This window comes from Seriola aureovittata, chromosome 10, assembly GCF_021018895.1.
Source record: "Seriola aureovittata isolate HTS-2021-v1 ecotype China chromosome 10, ASM2101889v1, whole genome shotgun sequence".
NCBI classification, from domain to species: Eukaryota; Metazoa; Chordata; class Actinopteri; order Carangiformes; family Carangidae; genus Seriola; species Seriola aureovittata.
This window is the reverse complement of record NC_079373.1, coordinates 3,981,590-4,004,652: the sequence shown is the minus strand read 5'-3', so window position 1 is coordinate 4,004,652 and position 23,063 is coordinate 3,981,590. Positions and strand designations below refer to the sequence as shown.

At 38.7% G+C, this 23,063-nt stretch overlaps 1 protein-coding gene and 1 long non-coding RNA gene across 5 annotated transcripts in view; one reads left to right on the top strand and one right to left on the bottom strand.

The window, feature by feature from the left end:
* LOC130176301 (uncharacterized) overlaps nucleotides 1-4,710 on the bottom strand; it is a 48,226-nt gene extending 43,516 nt beyond the window's left edge. For 2 of the 3 annotated variants that reach the window (XR_008828847.1, XR_008828849.1), the window contains exon 1: nucleotides 4,523-4,710. This is a non-coding gene — a long non-coding RNA (uncharacterized LOC130176301). The other variant, XR_008828848.1, reaches the window with a different exon arrangement.
* ampd3b (adenosine monophosphate deaminase 3b) lies at nucleotides 1,232-21,667 on the top strand. 2 transcript variants are annotated; one of them, XM_056387298.1, is made up of 16 exons: nucleotides 1,232-1,461; nucleotides 5,583-5,656; nucleotides 9,800-10,022; nucleotides 10,184-10,361; nucleotides 10,834-10,999; nucleotides 12,873-13,092; nucleotides 13,261-13,390; nucleotides 14,265-14,459; nucleotides 14,857-14,988; nucleotides 16,172-16,335; nucleotides 16,688-16,814; nucleotides 17,016-17,179; nucleotides 17,915-18,035; nucleotides 18,735-18,908; nucleotides 19,150-19,260; nucleotides 20,339-21,667. In XM_056387298.1, exons 2-16 carry the CDS (start codon nucleotides 5,599-5,601, stop codon nucleotides 20,513-20,515), a joined length of 2,340 nt encoding a protein of 779 aa, XP_056243273.1. In that variant the 5' UTR covers nucleotides 1,232-1,461; nucleotides 5,583-5,598; the 3' UTR covers nucleotides 20,516-21,667. The 2 variants fall into 2 exon arrangements, with proteins under 2 accessions (XP_056243273.1, XP_056243274.1); XM_056387299.1 differs by lacking the exons at nucleotides 1,232-1,461; nucleotides 5,583-5,656 and adding an exon at nucleotides 6,700-7,021.
* The last annotated feature ends 1,396 nt before the right edge of the window (nucleotides 21,668-23,063 follow it).

Here is a 23,063-nt window from a genome sequence, read left to right as displayed (position 1 = left end):
CAAGAATTGTTGATTTACATTATACAGTCTATAAATGGGTATCATTTAGTTCTGTGGCTACTCTCCCTAAAAGTGGGTGTCCAGCTAAGATGACTCCAAAGGCATATCGCAGAATGATCAATAACTTAACAAAAAAGTCAGAGTAACAACTACAGGCTAAAGGAAACATTGGAGCTGGGAAATATCTCTGGTCATGAGTCTCCTGTGCACAAATCATGGGTCATGGCTGTATGGATCATGGTGTCAGGAAAGATAAATGTTTTTCTCATGCTTGTGGATTCTAAGTGGAGCTGAATTACTTCAAAACTTCACTTCTGTGGGATTGACCCTTAAAGTGTGGGTGGACCAATTGAACGATGACAAACTCAACTGACTACACCTCAGTATAATACAAATTTAATCATTCTGTGCATTTACAGGAGGAAACGTTGTGACCACACACTGTCATTATTGTTTTTAGATAACAGACCACCAGCACTCTACTAATAAAATAATTTAAATTAATTAAAATATTATTTAAAATGCTATGATATTGAATACCCCTTTTCAAGAATTATTGGAACTATGTAAAAGTTGAAGATTAAGTAAAAAAAATCAAAATCCTAAGCCAGCTCTCCAGGGGGCATGAGAGGGACTTCACTAATGAAATGGATTTTCCTTCACTGTCCAGATGGTGGCGTTGTAAGCCTGACTCCACCACTGGGAAACAACCTAATCTCCAGCTTGTACAGGATACTGTAGGTAGTCCAAAGACATTTGTACGACTGAGGTTTATCAGCATTCATCGACAGGAACTTTTCCACAACAAATTTCAAGGAAAGCTATTTTAAGTTCTATTTGTAAGTACAAGTAACCCCGCCCCCCCACACTAGAAAGTAATGGGCAAGGTTATTCATTTATTATAATTATAAACCATTTGTTTATCACTGGATACACTGTAGAGTGTGATAAATATCCTTCCCTACAAAACTACACCAGGAGTCACTGAGTGTTTGGGGTCTTTCTACATCAGACTCCCTTGCCCAGGTGATCCAGTCAGAGTGAAATCTAGATATAACATTATTTATCTGTGAATAATGTCCGACACACATCTTTAAAGACACTTTTTTTTTGTTAGATCATATCCCCTAAAAGTGACAGTGATATTTTGCATGAATAATGTACTGCACATACACAAAGAGGGGTGTGGTCTACAAATACTAGCATAGTTTCTATGCTCTTGAAAATGTGAAGCTTCCTTCACCACTTCCTCTACTGAACTGGGATACATTGAAGAAAAGCACTTCCTGAAACTCCTTTTGAGCGCTCTAACTTCAAGCATTTAAATTTCACATTCTTTACACTTGTTCAGACCGGCAGTAAAGGGTAAACTGTCTGCACACAAGAAGTGGCTGCTCTTCTGTCCCTTGACACCTAATAAGGGAAGCTACAGGGTTAACATTGTGCACTACCCTGCAAACAGTAAGTACACTGCTGTCACAATGATGCTTTGTGCCTGCATTTGACTCTTATCTCCTTGTGCGCTTCTATTTACGGTCACACCTTATCTTTTTCACCACTTTTGCTGGTTTCATTGCACTTGCCCATTTCGCATGGTGTTATCATTTGACAGAAATACCTTCAGTTGTGTTTTTTACTGGAAGTTAATATAGATCAGGAAAAATGCACACTATTTCTGAGTAGTAGTAGTAGTAGTAGTAGTAGTACTAGACTTTCATTGCTGTGGTATTTTTTGTGATGTATCTAGAGGTATCAGAACAGAAGAATTTGAATACTTTAAGTTCTAGATGACTGACAGTCAATGACGTTTTGTTTCAAAGACTAAAATTGGTACTTTAAAGACTACACATTCCCCATAGGTATGAATGTGAGTGTCTATCAACTGTAGGAAATGTCAAACAAAAATTGGCAACATGTCTGTCTCATTTCTTGTAAAGATAAATTATGTGTAGTGATATAATTTAGTTATGGTTAAATTAAACTTCAAGATTAACTCAATCTAAAGTATCTATCCTACCATCAATTGTAGGCAAACGCATATACTCATCTATTCCATTAGAAAGCAGTATTTCCTGGAAGCCCTGGGAAAAGCTATTTGTCTTTTTGTTTGTCTCGGGGGTCACATATTTCTTATGTATTTACTCGCAAGGAATCAAGAGGGTCTGTGATTCTTTGTAATTTATGAGTGCTTAACTTGTACTACACTATATTAATTTTTGTATTCTACTTAATGTTAAAGTATAATATATATATATATATATATATATATGTATTCATGTTTTGTAATAACCCCCCACGGCTCTGACTGCATACCTGGCCAGGCTCAGTGGAGGTGCAGGAGGTTTTTTTTGCATTATACAATACAGTACTTACTTCGTCTGCCAAGAAAGCATGGGTTGGGTCAGTAAAGCTTATTGTTATGTCCTGTAAAAGCACTTTGAGGCGTTACTGGTTTATGTAAATAAAAGTGTTTTGCAATGGCACTTCCTGCAGGGTGCTGGAAATAAGCTTTGGCTAATACAGTACATACAGAACATCGGACACTGCTTCTGCAACTGCAGCCTCTTTCTGTACTTGTCCCCTACAAATAAACCAAAGCAGTAGTACAGTCCACAGTCATCTGCACATTTGAATATAGGAAATGAGCTGATGGTAGAATTCTATGATTGTTCTAGGAAACTGTCAAAAGGTTGAAAACGACCTTAGAGTATTTCTTCACTCAATCAGTCATTGCTGATCACTTAAGTGGGCCAACACTAAAACACTAAATGAGGAAGACAGATAACTTGAGTCTATTGTATTTGTTTAAGCCAATTCTTCACAATAAACAACCAGTCAATGACTAATGTTGGACACATAAAACCACACTAGTAGTACTAGTACTCAGTACTCGTGGGTTGGACAACATCCATTTTGGAAGTCAGCCTTCATTTTGATCTCAACTACACACTTGTAAAGTTTCATGATGCAGACAAAATCTGTCCACCGACAGACAGACACCTGCCAAAAACTGCCTACCCAAAGGCAGGTAGTATCCTACTACCCGAACTGCCTCTATTGTGGTTCCTACTACAATCAGTGTCTCCAGGACCATATTTTGGCATCACACAAACACAAAAACACACAGTGACAACTGTACCAAACATGCAGTTGTGAGTTAAAATAGGCACTGTGTCTGTTTTGTCTCTTATTTCTTGTGAAGATAAACTATGTGAAAATTACTTTACAAAAACTAGGATTACACAAAAAACTTGGTCATGACAAACTGTTGGATCATGTTTACGCAATAGCAATAGCAACAGCAACAGCAACAGTTAAGTTTAGGCAAACTATTTTGTTTTGGTAAAATAAAAATTAAGGAAAAAGATGAACTTAATTTAAAGTACCTGAAACATCTTGCAATATCACTTTTCTCAATGAAAATAATGACAACGTTTTTTATGTTGTGTATGTCCCAAAAACAGTGTATTCCATTATTAGGTCAGAACTTGCTGTGCAGACATTCCCCCAAAAATGCAACAAGCCTTGACATGCCTTTTAAAGAAAAGTTCACTTAAGAGTAACAAGGGGCTACTGGGTGGAGAAATCATTACTGGAACTGGTCTAAGTATCCAAGACTACTTGTGTTGCCTGTATCTTCAGGTACATTCATGTTTACATTTCATGTCTGTGGTCAGAAATGACTCATTTCAAGGCCAAGACATCCTCATCTCTTCAGAGGACTTTTAAGCACAGGCTATAGCCGACTACTAAACCCACTAAACTCTCATGCTACCTCAGCTGTGAGTGTTGCTTTTAAATGTTTACATATACAAAAATTTAAATATCTAAATATACACAAACCGGTTCACAATGACTTTGTCAGTGCACTGACACTGAACACTATCAGTACAGAGCCTTCAGACAAGCAAAAGAGTAATGTGACTTCAATGTCTGGCTGTGTGTACGTTAGCCTGTAACACAAGAGAACAGGAAATTCCAAAACCAGCAAAGCACTTACTGTGAAACTCTCTGAACCAGCTGCAAGCATGTTACTCTGTGCTACTTGTCTTACTTTCATCAATGTTGTATACTTAATCAGACAGATGACATCAGCTGTTGTTCAGTCACAATTGCAGTAAATTGAAGTTTGTACTTGTGTCCAGTCCTGACGTTGGATCGATATTACACTTATATAACATGCATTTCTGTGGCAAGGCTTGTATATATCACATATGTAGGTCAACCAAAGTACATGCTCATTACTCACTTTATAAATAGTACCCTAACAAATCAGTATAATCCTGACTTAGGAGAAAGCACTGGTACTTTATTCTGCAATGTACCAGTAACCTTGTTCTTTCCAGGTTAGCTCTTTAAATTATTTCAACAATTTCAAACTTCTGATATTCCAGTTTTTTAACATTACCATCTTAAAACAATGGAGGTAACTGTGGATTCCCTACAGCAAATTCTGCAGCCCTGCAACATCAATGTGCAGAAAAGTTAAAAAATAAAAGAATCAAATAAAGAAGTCACTTACTAATATGACAAAGGGGAAGTCCTGAGCCCTGTGGATCTTATCTGGAATGAGCTTTGAGACTGTAAAGGAGGACAGTGGGAGTTGGCTCATGTTCATGTTTTAGTCTTTAACAGAGGATTACAAATATTTACATTTTATTAAATGGACAGGATGTGCACTGATTGCAGTGCCAAATGAATGGGAATGAATGCGAAAGGATTTGGCCAATGCCGAGATAATTTCTCTTGTTTCTTAATACAAGTGAAATTATATTTTTATTATTCTCAACTGTATTATATTCATTTTAGAGATATTAACATTTGTATTTACTTGAGATATTGCATAAAAAAAATTAAAAAAAACATTTCTCTCATTATCTAAAAATGTCAATTAATCAAAACATTGAAATTGAATACAAGGATAAATGACTTGGGTAAGATGACTGGGTAAAATTGACACTTTTTCTCTCAGTGTGAGTAATCGATGCAGTAGAGAATATGTACTTCTGCTCTGTGTGTGTGTGTGTGTGTGTGTGTGTGTGTGTGTGTGTGTGTGTGTGTGTGTGTGTGTGTGTAAATGCTCGCGTGTATGCACATGTGCTTGTCGTGAGGAGACCTGAACTGCACTTTAATCTCTTTAACTCCACTGACCCTCCAGCAGGTCTATCATCAAAAACACATGTTGCGTGGGCAAGTGCTGTGTAAAGCCTCAGAATCGTGGCTGTAGCATTTTGGCAACTTTACACTGCTGCAACACCAAACAAATCTCACTTGCACTTTCCACCTGCATGAAATAAATCTGTTATTTTTTAAACACATGGCTGCATCCTGCTCCTGCTTTATATTTTCATTTTTTTCCTAAATCTGAATCTTTAGAAACTGAAACTCACCACCTGCCAAACTTAACCCAAATAAGAAGCTGAGCATTCACCCACTTTCTGAGGCTGATCTCTAGTCTGTTCCACTGGTCTCAGCCAGATAGGAATTGCACTGGTCAGAGTGGGTATGTGTATGTATGTGTGTGTTGTGCACAAGTGCTGATGTTGCAAGTCCAGTTCTAATTAAAGCTTTGTTTCTCCTAGGTGAAAAAAGATCAAAATGAGGAGAAGGGACACACCCCTTTGTAAGCAGCAGTCTACACCATGCCTTGGGAAAGGTGAGTGATTACACCCCAGTTCTGGATGAACATAGTATAGGGCACATGTTCACATTTGTACAGAACAACAAAATAACAATGATGCCAATAAAGTAATACAAGCACAACTCCCACTTATTAAAAATTGAATTTATGCCACAGTTCCTCTCATATCTGTTGACAGCATAGGTAAATCAAAGAGAAACAAATCCAGCGCTATGAATAGCACTGGACAAGGATTAAACTGTATAACATTCTTGTTCCACTGGCTTGTAACAGTGCTAAATACTGAGAAGGAGTTTTTGTGTCATCTGTTGGCAACATGTCATGAAGAGCTACAATGACTATACAAAGGCAGTTTTTTCATCAAAATCATAAAAGCAAAATGTTCCAGTGCAAATCAAAGTTATATGTACTGTGGTAGGCAGCCAGTTGTACGTAAGAGTTACACACTCAGGTTTCAGCTTCTAAATGAGAACAATAAAACAGTAAACCAAGGTGAAAGTTTCTACACTAATCCACCATACACACTACAGACAGTGGTGGTCAAAATAAGGGCAGCGAATCAAAGTAGAACGTGTAACAGAACTGTGATAAAAGCCTGGACCAACAGCCTTGGGAAAAGATGATTTTCCACTATCTATAAAAGAGGCCCAAACCGGTTTTGAGATGTGTTATCAAAATTACACGTAGCCAAACTCTGCAGCTTCAAATGGCTTTCCATTTTCTCAGTGAGAGAGTGAAATTTGTTTTCATCTGACAACTACTGCTTTTGGTAAATAATGGATTCTTGAAAACTGTACATCTAAACAACTGCCTCATTAAAACTGTTTAGACATGAAATGCACAAACAGCAATTAAAGCCAGTTTTTCAAATGTACCATGCCACAGTATTTCATATTCTTCTTATTGCCCCATTTTACAGATAGCCACTCACATGTTAGCAGCCAGTTGTGACATACCAGCTTGGATTAGCAGCCCCTGTTGCCATGACGCTCTCACCACCCTAAAATAGAGATAGAGAGGGACACTCAAGACAGCAACAACTAGCAGCTGCATTATACATACAGGCACCAGACCACATAAACAGCAGAGCAAACCCTGTCTGAGGCAGTCAGAGTAAAACACAGCAGAGACACATCGCAGACACAAGACAGATATAGACACCAGAAACGCGGACAGTCTTGACAGCGTCAAGTAGTTTCAGTTACCCTTTAAAGTGTCCTGTAAGACTCGACATCGAATGGCAGACATATGAAAATAGTGGAGCCAAAGCTAAGAACAAGAGAGTCTAGAAGAAACAGAAGCAGACACATGAAAGCTGAAATACTTGACTCAACAGGCAGAGACTGAGAGAGCCAATCATGGCCCAAATCACTACAGAAGGTAAGAGACAGATAGAGCTTCCTCTATGTTATAAAACTGTATAGTGACATTGAGATTCAATGTGATGACAATTAACAGTTGAGGCACTGAGGTGGAGAGATTTGATGGCTCACTTTCTGATTCTATGAAGTATACCAGTTTTCAGCCAAAAGTGACAGCTGACACAGAGGAGTGGAAATATTATCAAAAGTGAGTATTATGAATTACTGAAGCAATTTGTGATACATTAGGCTACATAAAAGGTCTATTCTTACAAAAAGCAGATCAGCATATTAATTGAAATTTTATTAGATATGTTGATATGTAAAATACCTTCCTAACATTCCCAGACTGCTTTATGTTGGTCAGGTTTCTATAGCTGGGGCATGTAGGTCAAGGTCATCCTAGAGGCTGCTCAGCTGTTCCAGTAGAGAGTTTACACGTGCTGACAGGCTCGTCAGGAATGACAGCTTCCGAAATGTGCTAGCCAAAGAACCGGCAGCATATTGTACCAATGTGAGCGCAAATGTTAATGGTGTCATCTGTGAAGGCGCCAAGATCACTAAAAGCCTTCAGATGGATTGTGTTGCATGTAAACCACTTAGGATGGCGAGTCTGTAGCAGAAAAGTTTGCTATCTGACATGATGATACTGCATTTTCTGTCTTCTGCTTGTTGATTCGAATACCTCCACAGGGATTGATGCTGGAACGGGGCTGTACTGACTGCAACTTTAATATTATTAGTAACAGTGATGACATGGTGGTCAGAATAGCCAAACTTCTCCATTACTGATGGGATGTTGGATGGCAACAGTAGTTTTCACAGCAAGGAGATTAAGCAAGCAGGCAAAGCTATTTAAAAAAACAACAACTCTGCTGCCTTTCATCTGGTCTGATCAATGTATGAATTCACAGGGCCTCAAGTTTAAAAATAGGGTTCATACCATGCGCATGCAAGAGAATCAGGTCAATACAAATAAACATGACTATGTTTCCACCAAAAGGTCTTGAGAACCAAACTCATGGTACGCGAATAACTGCAGTTCTAACAACAAAGACTCAGACATTCACTTTCCATTTAGAGTAAAAGCTAAACAAATCAGTTCGTGTGAACTATCAGGCTACATATCTGCAGATTCCTCGGGAATTTAGCTCAATTAACTGTTCATATATTTGTACTTTACGCTGGTCTGGTGCAGTTTCTGCAAAAATGCTAACTTAGAAATCAAGTTGTTGGGAAAAGCAATTTTTACCAACTTAAAATATTGCCTTGTCAAAATGCAGCAACAAAGAAAACCAAGCCTTGAAATCCAATAAAACAAACTGTCAACCAAGCTTTTAAAAACCATGCCTCACAATATATGTCTGTCATTAATGCGGATAAATTAAAAACTGATCCATTACATAGCACCTAATTTTCATGATAACGTCATACTGTTGGATTCAAAGCAACTAGATCGACTCAACTATGATTGCACTTTGTTTCAAATCAAACAGACTAAACACAGCCATGCAGCAAGATACAAACAGACTGTGGAAGTAAGATCTTGTCATGTTTTCAGTTTTCTCCGTGTTGCATACCATTCCCAGTGCTGTGTGATCCCAGAGAGCGTGACCCTCTTTTCCCCCAAGGGGTCGAGACGTCACACTGCCTAGTACACCCAGGACGGACAGTGATTAACTGTGTTTACTGTAACTTGCCCGACACATTAGCAGAAAACGTAGCCAGGATTGAAACACAAGTCAGCCACTCAAGACCTGTTTACTGATGTGAGTTCAGATGACTCATCCCTTAACCCCCGACACCCTGACCTCAAACTCATATTTGTAGGTCTCATGTTTATCTTCCTGCTATTTGTATTTACTGCCACCCTTAAGATAATGTTATTTCTTCTTTAAGTGCAGAGATATATCATCATGTTAGCAAGTTTCTCAGATTCTATAACCATGTTATCACATTGAAGCTGTGGTCCTTGTTAACTAGTACACAATCATAACATAAAACCATGTCTGTTCAGTCTGCTAATGACTGCTGTGAGGAACTGATTACCTAGTAATCACAATTATTCCACAATATCACAATGGAACATTAACCTGTATGTCACTGGTGCCCTCCACACAGGGACTACAATTGGAAATAAGCTACATCCAGTGCAAATAGTTCTGCCCCTTAAAAGTTGATGACTTGAATTTTTTCCCCAGCTGACTCACAGTACACAAAGCAATGCAGAAGCAATAGAGTGGCAGGCTGTAAACTTGACAAACCAAGTCCTGTCTTAAAGTGACAGAACCATCAAACTAACAGTGATGGAAGTAGAGGCAGGTGATGGAAATGGAGGGCAGCACGGCCAGCAGACATTCTGCAGTGCAGTAGGATTTTTTAAGTGAGCTATGACCAAGATGCCAACTTTTACTTTCTCTGACTGTGTGTAAATTATACAAACATGAGTTTAAACGTAAAACGTAACGTAAAAAATTAGTCACATACAAGAGTGTGATGTGAGGCAGCTGCTCTGCAGCTAAACTGACACATGTGCAGGGGAGTGAATGATATATTTAAAATTACTGTCATTTGGCATAACCCATCTTCACTGTGGGCCTACACAAAATAAAGCTTTGTGCCCAAAACCAGTCTTTATAATTTATATAATTGCAATTTATGGATCATAATATACAATTTCTTTATAGACACCTTTACAAAACCAAGCCTTCCTTCGCAAGACAAAAAAAATAAAAAAATAAAAAAATAAAAATAAATAAAAACTCACGAAAAATCACATCTTTCTCAACTCTCACAGAAATGCCACGGCTTTTCCCAAGAATCTCAATGAGTGAGGTGGACGAGAGAGTACGTCTCATAGCAGAAAAGGTTTACGCCTCGGCACTGAAGGAGGAAGACACCAAGGATGCCATGGCACTGTTCAGCGTGCCAGAGGACTGTCCCATCGGTCTGCATGAGGACAGGGAGAGAGCTCTGCAGAAGGAACTGGCTGAGCAGCAGTCTCAAGAGTCTGCTAAGAAGTAGGAAATGGAAATATATTTGATCAAATCATTAAATCTCTTTCTTCACATCACAAATAAAACGACAGACAGTACTTTGAATTGTTTGCAGTGGATCTTAGGAAGATGTGACTTTTTAGTTTGTAAAGAGATTAACACTTGTCTTTGTTGTGTGTCACTAGGAAGAAGAGTTTCATGTTGAAGCGTTCGCAGTCAGTATCTTTACAGATACCCGTCAGTGGTGACTGGGCTCTGTCTGTGGTTTCCCCAATGCTCTCCCCAACCACACCTGAGCCTCATCTCCCAGAGAGCTTCCCAGACTTCCAGAGAGTTACCATCAGCGGAGATTACTGTGCAGGGGTAAACAGGATTGACACTCCAGAACAGTGATGCACAACTACATGTAATATGAACATGTGACAGTTGGTATCTCAATCTCAGCAATCAAATTGGGTACAATCATTAAAATAAATGTACACAAATGACAAACAACCAACAACAAAATGAGAGAGGATCAGTGGTCGTTTCACACCAGAAAGCGAAATGGAATCATAAAACTTTCAATAGAAACATTTTTCACCTAAGCAAAGGACAGAAATTAATCTCAATTCAATACTGCTGAGACTGCTAGCTGCGTGGTTGCTGAAATGCAAAATACTGAAGACCTCCAATATGACCAGAGAGACCACGCATCTAGCTGTGTACCATGTATAATTACAATTATAAAAGGGAATTTAAGAACAGATTTAGTTTTGTATTTTTCTTTTCCAAGTAATTGTTAAGACTTGTAAAGCCTTTTAAGACAACGAAAATGTTTCCATGACATTTCCAGATCACAGTTGAGGATTATGAGCAGGCAGCCAAGAGTCTCCTTACAGCACTGTTAATCAGAGAGAAGTACTCCAGGCTGGCCTACCATCGCTTCCCCAGGACCACTGCCCAATTCCTCCGCAACGCCGAAAATGAAAAGTGGCGGGAGGAGGATGAGATCTTGCCAGGTAGGGGCAAACTCTACAGGTTAATATTCCTGCATAGTACATATTAGGGCTGTAAGATATGAGGAAAATATGCAATGACACTGTTCAATATTGCGATGACAATATTACTTGCGATAAAAAAAATATTGTGCATATACAATCTTGCTGAGCGAAGCTGAATGAAGAACATAGACAAAGGTCATTATCTCATCTCCTCTGTCCTCCTCCCTCTGCTGCAGGTAACACTGCTGAAAGGAGGGGCTCCTGTCTCAGGCTGTAGTTATAAGTTTACAAAAGTTTGTGGGCAAATGAAGCTGCAGCCTACACACAGGGAGTTTTCCTTTTAGTGTGTTTGTAACAGTTCACTATTAGCTTAACGTTAACGCACTGCGCTCGTGCAAAACAAACCGCGGTGGATGGAGATGTTGAAAATGTGTCTTTTCTACATGTTTAAATGTTGTTGAACAGGTGGTATGATGAAGGACACTAATTGCTTTTTTACACGCAAAGGTTGTGATGACAGTCACAGAGCTATGACTGCAGTTGTTGTCAGCTACGGTAAAAAGTTCACTCCTTACTGGTCTCTATGGCTGCCTCTTAGCTGTGTGTGTGTGTGTGTGTGTGTGTGTGTGTGTGTGTGTGTGTGTGTGTGTGTGTGTGTGTGTGAGTGAGTGAGTGAGTGAGGCTGCTAGTATTTCCGGTTCACTTGAATTGGGCGCTGCACCTTGAAAACCCTGCGTGCATGGCATGTGTAAATAAAATTATTTTTTCTAATTCATTCAGTTTCAGTCAGTCTTTTGCGATGTGTTTATTGCACATGTTCATATCGCTATGACAATGAAAATAAGATTAATCGGTCAGCACTAGTACATATTACACTGCAGTTTTCTGTATACTCTTTACTTATACATGCCCAAACAGGGGATATGCACTTTCAAGCTGTAGCTGTTTCTCCAGCTCAGCTGAACAACATTACATTTATTCAAGGAACTAAAAGGCGGAGGATGCAGAAAGTTTGGGGGATGTGTGGATGGCACATCCAGGGTTAACAAAACAATTCAGACTGAGAGCAGAAACAAGCACTGACAACGAAACACACTGTTAAAATACCTACCAATTCCCACACTACAGTCAATGTAATAGTGTCCATAACAGGATGATGGGAAGAAAAGTGTTCGACTATAACAAGTAAAACAACTACTGCAACATCCATTTGTTGTCAAGGGTTGGGCACAGTTTCTGCTTTAGTTGTGTATTGCATGGTATTGATGGAGCTGAATGTCTATCAACAGTTCTCCACGACTATTTTTAATACCTCACTTCATGTGTATCAGAGTTAGCATGAAGAGCGTGTGAGCCAAGGTCATTCACTCTATTCCTGCCTACAGATAGTGACATGCTTCCAGAGGATTCTGCTGAATACAAACCAGCAAACAACAGCAAAGGATAGAGAAAGGAAATGTGTCCTCTTGGAAGTATTAATACATACAGTATATAACTGATATTTAGTAGTAATCTGTCCAACACATTTGGTGTATTACTGAGTTTAGGTAGTTAATCATTTCTTGCAACAATCAGTAACAAACAAAAAGAGCTTGTATTTGATTGATAAAGTATACTAAGTTATGTTATGTATGTTATATTATGACCTCAAACAAGTCAGATGAAACAGTATACAAAAAACTTACCATTAAGTGTAAGGAATGACCAGGCTAGAAATATTGTTCGGTAAAATATTATGACACACAATTTATAATCATGATCATTTTTTATCATGATTAATCTATGAATATTTCTCATGTTATGATATTGTTTATGTCCATGTAACCTACTGTAAGGCATTCTCTATAGTTTAAATGGCTATGGTTTATTTATTTACTCCCATCATCTGTAGACATCTGGCCTTTCCCTCATGAAGGGGAAGACCCATACTCCATGGAGGGTATTCCTGAGAACCTGAACTATGAGCTGCAGATGAAGGATGGCATAGTTCATGTTTACCACAATGCAGAGGCCCTGAAAAATGAGCAACCCCACAGCCTCCCTTATCCTGACCTTGAGACTTTCGCCATAGACCTGAGCCATGTCCTTGCTATGATTGCTGATGGCCCAACGTGAGTACTCAAGTGTCTTGAATATTCTTCATCACATTAGATCAAATGGACTTTTTACACAATATTATCTAATATATTGTCAATAGTTTTCTATTCCTGATCTGTGGGGACAGATTGCCTAGTCAGCAGGGTGGTCCTGAAAGGTTCATCTGTTGTGTTGCCTCACAGGAAAACTTACTGTCACAGACGGTTGAACTTCCTGGCCTCTAAATTCTACCTTCATGAAATGCTGAATGAAATGGCAGAGCTGAAAGAGCTGAAATGCGTCCCGCACAGAGACTTCTACAATGTCAGAAAGGTTGGTTGGTATTTCAACATCTAGCTCAGTATACAAATATCAAATACAGTGGAAACTGCTTAAAATGATCACTATAGTGATAACCAAATTATTTTCCCTTTTCTTTAGTTCTCATTCAGATTACCATCTGATTGAATTTGTATATTCATTACATGAACACAAAGTAATGAAACAGACAGCTTTGCTATTTAATGATTTAAAGATAGAAAAATATAAACTGCTCCGAGTCTAGTCTGAATGGTCAGGGTCAAAGCATTACACTCCACTCATCTAACACATCTGCTTCTGAGAGACAGCGGGGACGATTATTACGCACTGTTAAAGTCCAAAAACGTGAGCAGAACAGGAACAGAAACAGGAACAGGAACAGGAGGGCAAACTCACTGAGGCACAGAGGTGAAGAAATCACATGACACACGAGTACGCACAGAAGGCACACTTACATATACACACAGTGAATTTATGTTGAAAAAGCAGGCAGGGACGGTCGTTACACACTGTGGCAGTCCAAACACCTCGTACAAGTAAGTTAGAAGAAAGCCTGAGCATGACATGACAGCTTGCAGTAGAAGGCTACAACAGTTTTTTTTTCCTACATGCTGTCATGTATGAAAAGACCCAAAATGAACACTGTAAGCAGAACTAAATTACTATAAGCAAATTATTTAGACAGCATTTGTAAAGGAATAATTCTGTCCCAAGTTTTTTGATCCATATAAGCGGTTTCAACTGTATCTAGTAATTCTGTTTTAAAACTTCAATCCCAATCCTTCTGGATGACACAGCTTCAAGCTGAAGAGCTGTTCCACTACAGCAGATGTTATTACCAATTTTGTGACTAAAGTAAACTAAGTTTGTTTGATATCAAACACAGGTGGACACACATATACACGCTGCTGCTTGCATGAACCAGAAGCATCTGCTGAAATTTATAAAGACCACGTACCAGACAGAGGCAGATCGTGTGGTTTTGGAGAGAGGCTGTCAGAAGATCACACTCAAGGAAGTCTTCAACAACCTCCACATGGACCCCTACGACCTCACTGTGGACTCGCTGGATGTGCACGCTGTAAGAACAAATTTGAGCCAACGTTTTTAAAATATTACACATTTCCACAGTCATTCCTTCCATAACGCTGGAGCCTTCATCAGGATTAGATTGTATTAATTTACTTAAAAGACAAGGTCCCTTGAAGCAAATTCATCAGACATAATGACTATGAGCCTGCCGCCAACAATTAATTTGTTGTTTTCAAATTACAGCATATTTCACTAACCTGTGCTTATTGACACAAGGATGCAATTATGGATGTTCATGCATTTCATATGGTGTTGCACAATCATTTTCTATGTTACATGCAAGGTCTTTTCAGTGTGTAATATGAAAACAAACAATCACTTTGCTGGAACGAGAATGTCATCATCTGTACGTAAGATTCATCCTCTCTCACGAATCACTCTTCTAGGGAAGACAAACATTTCACCGGTTTGACAAGTTCAACTCCAAATACAACCCTGTGGGAGCCAGCGAACTGCGAGAGATTTACTTGAAATCAGACAACTACATCGAAGGAGAATACTTTGCACGTCTCATCAAGGTGTAGTATGGGTTAATATCACTTGAAGGCTCTGCACATCAATATGTAATTTGATTTTCTGCTCAGGTTGAAATTGGATAGAGCAAAGATGGAATTACATGACCTCAACAAATTCCATAAACCAGTACAATGATCACAGTTTGATTCAGGATTGACTGTCAATACAAAACCATTTATAATTCAATAAACAGAAAAGGGGGCACTAGGTCTTCACTATATGCCAAACCATTCACTCATGTCCTTAGACCTACTAAAATGCTAAATGAAACATAACTGGCAGTTAAGCTCACTGGTATTGATTAAACTCACTGCCTGACAAACAGAAAAAAGAGGAGAAAAGTTCATGGAGGTTCACAGCTTTATCATTTTTTTTTTTTTTTTTTTTAAATTTAAATGCATCAATTTAGAAGCATGTTACAGTCTTCTGCCTGCTTGAGAATAATGAACTTTAAGTAATTCAGTACCCAACGTCACTAACTAAAACAGTGCTCTATGTGTGGGGCCAAAGAAATAAAAAAAGTGAAGCGCTCTGTTGTGCTGCCACTCCAGCAGTGGAGAACTCCCTGAAATCCATCCTTATCCACAACTATGTACATTATTTCTATGTATGACTATTTCTTCACCCAACCAGAGTTGACTGAAAGTCTCATGAAGTGGTGTGTGTTGGCTGGCCAGCTTGTTTGCTAGTGCTGGAGTTAGTCTCTCAGCAATGGGAATTAAAGTTTTAGCAAAATACTTCACTACTGTCTTGAAAAGATTACTATTAAGTTAATAAATCCAAAATGTAGCCAAACACTTGTCTTCTTTCGAGAGGAACTCGAGAGTGCGTGCTGTACACTGTACAGGTGTGGCACTGTGCTATTGTGCTGCAAAAGATGTCTGAGGCTTTTCTCACAGAAAATATTTTTCCATGTCACAGTGGTGCATCAAAAAAAAAAAAAAAAACTGCAATAACAGATCTCAAGATGGCAACAGTGTACAGGGCCTTCAACTTTCGCTTTTTACCTCTTATGTATTTACAAGTAGAATCTAAAGTAGCATCTGTCTTCCTCTTCCTTTCATGTGTATGATGTTTCTTTGGAGTATACAGTACACTAGCTTTGTGACTTGCTTTGTCATTACTAACGTTCACTTTTGCTTTATCAAGAAACGTCACAAACTTCCTGTTTGGTATGTGTTTCAGGAAGTAGCTAAGGAGCTGGAGGACAGTAAATACCAGCATGCTGAGCCCCGCCTGTCGATTTATGGCCGCTCTCCCAGTGAGTGGGAGAGCTTAGCAACTTGGTTCATCCAGCACAAGGTCCACTCACCCAACATGAGATGGATGATCCAAGTTCCCAGGATCTAGTAAGTGCTCAGTGAAAGCAGTTGCCAACTACAAGACAGCAGACACATTCCTTACAATAAGACAAACTCAGGGGAAACAAGTGGCATATTGTTTCCCCTTTTAAACAGTGATGAAATTTTAAGTGACCAATTTTGCCATTTTTGGTAGTCATAGTTAGCAGTTACGAAATCTTGAGTAGAAATACTAATGTGAGTGTTGCCAAAACTTTGGCTCTTGTAAACTCAGAAAGCTGGGGTTTAATTTAACTCACACTCAAATAACATTACTCACTAAGCTGTTCTCAATAAGCAAACAAATACTAAACTGTTGTTTGTATGGGAAGATGAGTTGATTTGATTCCTTGTCTTGCAGTGACATTTTCAGGTCAAAGAAATTAGTACCACACTTTGCCAAGATGCTGGAGAACATTTTCCTCCCCCTCTTTGAGGCGACAGTCAATCCGCAGAAGCACAAAGCAATACATGTATTCTTAAAATACGTAAGTACCATTATGATGGGTGGAATTTGTGAAATTAAAAGTGAAAACTTTTAAAGTTCATTTCAGTTCTTTGGGAAGAGACAAAGCGGAAGAACAGTAAAAGACGAAGTTAAACTACATCTTGATGCAATGATGAAGAAACATGCATAGATGTGTAACATTTGTTTTGCAAATGTGCTGATATTCTTTGTTGTTCTGCAGGTGACAGGATTTGACAGCGTGGATGACGAGTCCAAACACAGTGATCACATGTTCTCTTACAAAAGCCCAAAGCCTGAGGCGTGGATCACAGACGACAACCCTCCCTATACCTACTACCTGTTCTACATGTACGCCAACATCATGGTGCTAAACAACCTGCGCAAGTAAGTCCTGCTTGTCTGTGCATGCAACACCCATGCAAAAGAGTCCAGGGTGGTTTTATATGACACTGAATGCCAATCCATTTAACACCACGGGTACAAGTTATATGTTTTCTGGGCACACGTGTGGGTAGGGATGGGTAACATTAAGATTTTATCGGTATAGCTACTCTTACCGATACTGGTTTTTAATTCGGTATTTTAACGGTACTCTTATCGATGCTTTTTGAGGAAGAAAAAAAAACTTGAACAAACAAAACATTTGTCACACCTGTGACAACGGGCTGTGTCTGCATCAACTAAAGTAAAGCCACACTTTGGACCATTTGGTTCTCTCCGCCATGGTTATCTATCTAAAGGTAGGCTACGAGCTTGAGTTGTGCAGTTGCGCTGCACTGTCTCGTGTGCGTCACTGGAACAACAGCCCTGCCCCCCTGCCCTCACACAAGCAGCAGGCAGGCAGGGAGAGAGAGACAGATCTCTTGTCTTCTGTCAGAGTAGCAAAAATATAACATACATAGACGGATATTTGACGGAGTTGGTCAAATAAATGTGCAAGATAACATTTATCTAACGGAGAAAAAAACTAAATCTGATCCACCAGAGAGGGGATACAAATAATATTTGTACAAATACAAATTCATGATTAGTGTTGAACAAATGTTTTCTTAGAGGTGGAAGCACCACTAAAAATGCATGATTTACACAGTGAAATGCTACATATTTGTCCCTCCCCAGGGAGCGAGGACTGAACACCTTCCAGTTTCGTCCCCACTGTGGTGAGGCTGGCTCCATCACCCACCTGGTCTCTGCCTTCCTCACAGCTGACAACATCTCCCATGGACTCAACCTCAAGAAGGTGCAGACCTCAATTCAATTCATTACTAGGCTTTGATACACAAATCGATACATATTGATATCTTAAGATGCCAATACAGAACACAAGATTACTGATTCTGTTGCGCTTACCCTCCCAGATTTTACTTGTTTTGTTTTTAAATGACACTTAACTTGACAAGCAAGTAATGCTTCGGCACCTCACCACAAATGCAGTTGAGGGTCAAAGATACAGATGACAAAAGGCACAAACAACACTAAAACCTACCTCTACAAAGAACAAGAATTTCAGGTTGAAGCCTTCATCTTCACGCAGGCGCTTTAATCTATAAACAATTTTAAACTTGTCTACCTCATGACTGTCCTTTATCTCTTTATCTGAATTCCTGTAGCTGGCTTTTTTCCATGTTCAGCCATGAGGGGTACCTCTGATTGTATCTGCTACACAGTTCTGCAGTTAGTTTAGTCAAAACAATTTTTTGTTGCTGCTGACAGAAAACCTAAAATCTATCACTTGCAGTGCACCAGCAATTGTAATAGCTTTTATGAACTGGGCATAGGTTGAATCATTCTTACATTACCCAGTGTATAGTACTCAACGACACATTTCTACTGTATGAGTGAAAAATCTATCTCAGGTAGGTCATTTTCTTCAGTAACCACTTAAATTAATATATAGCATTACTCATATTACTATGGTGTTAACTCCTTCACTCCCCAGAGTCCAGTGCTGCAGTACCTGTACTACCTGGCCCAGGTCCCAATCGCCATGTCCCCACTGAGCAACAACAGCCTGTTCCTGCAGTACTCCAAGAACCCTCTGCGAGAGTTTCTACAAAAAGGCCTGTGTGTGTCGCTGTCTACTGATGACCCCATGCAGTTCCACTACACCAAGGTCCGGAACACAGGAACTAGAACAAATCATATGATTATATATTTTCAACACACCCAGAATCACCAATTATGGGAGATATAAGAATTTGAAGACATTACATAAAAACCCCAATTACACCAATGCACATTAGCTAAAAATATCCATCCTTACAGTGAAACACATTTGATACCTGATCCTAAAATTAGCGCTAAAATTTCTTGGTAGCACCTTATCACAAATGTCCCTTTGAATCCTTTTTCAGGAGGCTTTGATGGAGGAGTATGCCATTGCAGGCCAGTTGTGGAAGCTGAGCACCTGTGATTTGTGTGAGATAGCCAGGAACAGTGTGCTGCAGAGCGGACTCTCACACCAGGTAGAGTGCAAAGTTTTTGCTCCATCAGTTGCATAACTGGGTTTTAGGACAACAAGAAGACTTCAGAAGTATGAGGAAAGACAATCCTACCCATGTGTTTTCCTATCACACTTCCCTCACAGCTTGAAAAGACCAGATTTGTAAAAAACTTTTGCACACTGCCAAAAAAAATCAAAAGTTTCAACTGACAACATAACATTCAAATCAGGGGGTGGCTAATAGTTCACAATTCAAATCTCATGTTGACACGTTGAAGAATTTTACTTTTTTTGAGTAAGTGAGTGAGTGGTTCATGCCTATACGCCAATAGAATTTAAGAAAAACTGATAATGGTGTATCAGCTGATTTCAGCTGATTTAATTTTTCTAACATGAACACATAAGATACATAAATATATATTTTTCTTAAGAGTTGACACAGTCAGTGACACAGACATTGTTCAGTTGAAAAATAAACTTGTCAGTGCTCTCCGGTGAAAAATCTATATAGTAATGACACTGTTTCTAAATGGCCTCAAATACATGATTGGTATTAACTATAGTTTCTCCTCGTCAATACTGATATATGTATAAGGGATATGCTAATATTGGCCAGTATATTGGATCATTCAGATTTATTGGTTAGGCTTTACTTAACATCACTGCAAAAATAAAAACCTACAGGCTGTACAAAACCCTTTCTTTAATGAAAGAAACATTACATTATCCCCACCAGCATTATAAGGACATGCAAATCCTCTTTTGTGCAATCCCAGCCTTGGTTAACAAAAGGTCCATAAAATCCCATCTCCATTCCCTGGAATGTCTTTTGCTGCGTAACACTTTATGGTCCAAATTAAAGCTTGTGCCAGAGCTCATACTACTACTGTATGTGTCCTTATATAGAGAAAAATCATTCAGTCATGCTGTAAGCTGACCAAGTATGTAGACAGCCTTTCCACTAAGAGAAAGGTCAACAATTCAACCATACAATTGTTATCAGCCATGTCCCATGTTGCGGTCACTGAGCCACATCCTGCTCTATACAAAAGAGTCTGCTACATTCTGTAAACCAATTTTTTTAACCTTCTCACCCACAGGAAAAGAAACACTTCATTGGTTCCAACTACCTACAGGATGGACCAGACGGCAATGACATTCGGCGGACAAACGTGGCACAAATCCGCATGGCCTACCGCCACGAGACACTGTGCAATGAGCTGAGTTTTCTAGTGGATGCAGTGAGGACTGAGGTTGGCACTAGCCCACCTGAGTGATTGCCTACGCCAGCACAAACTGTGCCTGGATATGTCCTCAGGGACAAAAAAGGGGCATAGGCTACAGAGCATATACATTTTCTTATAAATCTTCCTGCCCCTTATTTGAAAAAAAGGGGTTCTTACTGGTCTATGTTGACCTTGGTGCAGGCATTTGAAGTGGTCTACTTAATTTAGCATGATGAAAACTTGATTTTAAGACTGTATTCAAAGCTGTATCTATGAACTTCACTGAGTGCCTAATTTTATTTTTTCAAATGCATGATTTTGACAGATGTGACGAAGAGGTCAGGCAACTATTCAGAGACTGGTGCAAGTGTAACAGAGCTATTTGGCTGAAAGCATAGAGGTGAAATCAGTATCACAAAGCCCTGTTAAAGACTAATTAGAAAGAATTTCTTTTTTATGTTTGTCATTTCTCATAGTTTTTGATATGGAAATTAAAGATTGCAAAACAGTCCAGAATGTTTTTAACTGGATATTTTGGGCCCCAAAGCCCCAGGTTTACTACATATTGTTTGGGTCTTCATAATTTGATGAAACAAAATTAAAGTATAATATCAGCTATAATGAGCTCACAATCCTCCATCTTGTGGTCCTGCCTTTCTAGAGGGGCTGTGTCAAAATCTATCTTAAATACCTTTACTGTTTTAGTTTACTGCTCATGATCAATTAATTGTTCAGTGTATAAAATCTAAGAAAATGCCATCATTACTCCCTGAATCCTTAAGATTTCCTTTTGACTGTCTGTCTGTTCAGTCCGACAGTCAAAATCACAAAGATGTTGAGTTTACTATCATAGAAAGCAGAGAAACTAACAAATATTCAAATTCGACAATATGTTACCAGAGATATTTTAGCTTTATAAATCAATTTAAAATGATCAACCTGTTATCAAAATTGTTGCCAATTAATTTTCTGTCAATCAACTACTCAAATATTAAATCTCTAGACTACTAGTTGGTTTTGGGATGTTTGGGGAAACACTGAAAATACCATGTACAGTGGAGGTCAATTGGAGCCAAACAACAAATATTTGCCACGAGTCACCTGGTAGGTTAATCCTGCCATGCATTTTATATAAAATTAGTTATTGACAAGTTCTGCTCACTTTCAGACTAAAGTAAAATAAAGTAACATGTTCTCACACTAGCAGCTGCCTACCTTAACATTAGTGAGTGGTAATCTGGTGTCCGCTGGCCGTAAGGAAGAGGACACTTGTAGTGAAGGATCTTGTCATTTCATTGTTTAACTGCAGCCTTCTTGGCGCTCTGTAAAAACTGGAAAAGGTAGTGATGTTAGTGTTTGAGCTTTTCACATTGAGAAAGAAAGATGATGGTCAGCACACAAAAGCAGGAGAAACTACAAAAGCTATTACCAGGGTATCAGCAGGTTTTAAAAAGAAAAACAGCCTCAGGGGATATCAACAAGTCCTAACATAATTTACAAAAGGCCTTTAAAAAATTTCAAGCCTGTTGTAGGCCGCAATGTTAATTACAAAAAATATTTGTTAGTGATTTTAGCAAAACCTGGGTAGAAAATCCCTAGCACTATTGTACCATACAGCTGACATAGATTAATTTAAATAAATTAGATTAAATTTGATATTTTTTAATGGTTAATCACAACATCCATTCATTTCCTGCTGATTATCCAGGTCCAGTCATGTTTGTCAGGATTAATTAACTATATTTTTTTGACGTAAGCCAGATATCGACTAAAACATGGAATAAATATTGGGCAGTATTACCATCAAACAGGTATTAAATTACATTCTGTGTGACATCAAAAATATACAGAAACCCTAATTTAAAGTGTGAAGTTACTAAGGGACGCTTAAGTTACCTTTTGATTTGGCAGTTCAGGGGAAACTTGATTGAAACTCATTTTGCATTATTGAGCGAACAGTTCACCCTCTAGATCAAAAAACGCTACATTTAACCTTGTCAGATCTGTTTAAGTACAGTGGGTTTTTTTTAATCAAGAGGTCCAGAGTGAAGAAAAGCAGTGAACTCTCCCTTACTTGATTTCATCAATAGAATCAAGTTTTTCACAGATTTGAAAGTGGGTTTAAAAACAGCATTAAGGCTTTAAATACGATGCCTAACACATTTTCACAACAGTAAGAGATGCAAAAACACAGGGAACCTGTCGCTCAATAATGTGAAATGAGTTTTCCTTATATTTGCCCTGAACTGTCAAATCAGAAGCTAACTTCAGCAGCACCCTGTAGTAACTAGTAACAGCTGTAAACAAAAATACTAACTTTTAACTAGTATTAAAGTCAATAAAAACTCATTTGTAATTAGTATTTGACCTAATGTCCATGTAGGGTTAATTAACCTTCCATATAATTTAGATAATCTAGACGACCTGACACCTGTTGTACATTGATATATGTAAGGTTTGGGTTTTGAGCTAGCTAACGTTAACGCAATCAATGGCTAACGTTGGGGGGATATTTTAAGAAGAAGAATAAAAAATTAATTATTTTTGTAAACACAATTTACTTACCAGAAATGTCCAGACTTTAGGGGAACAGCTTTCC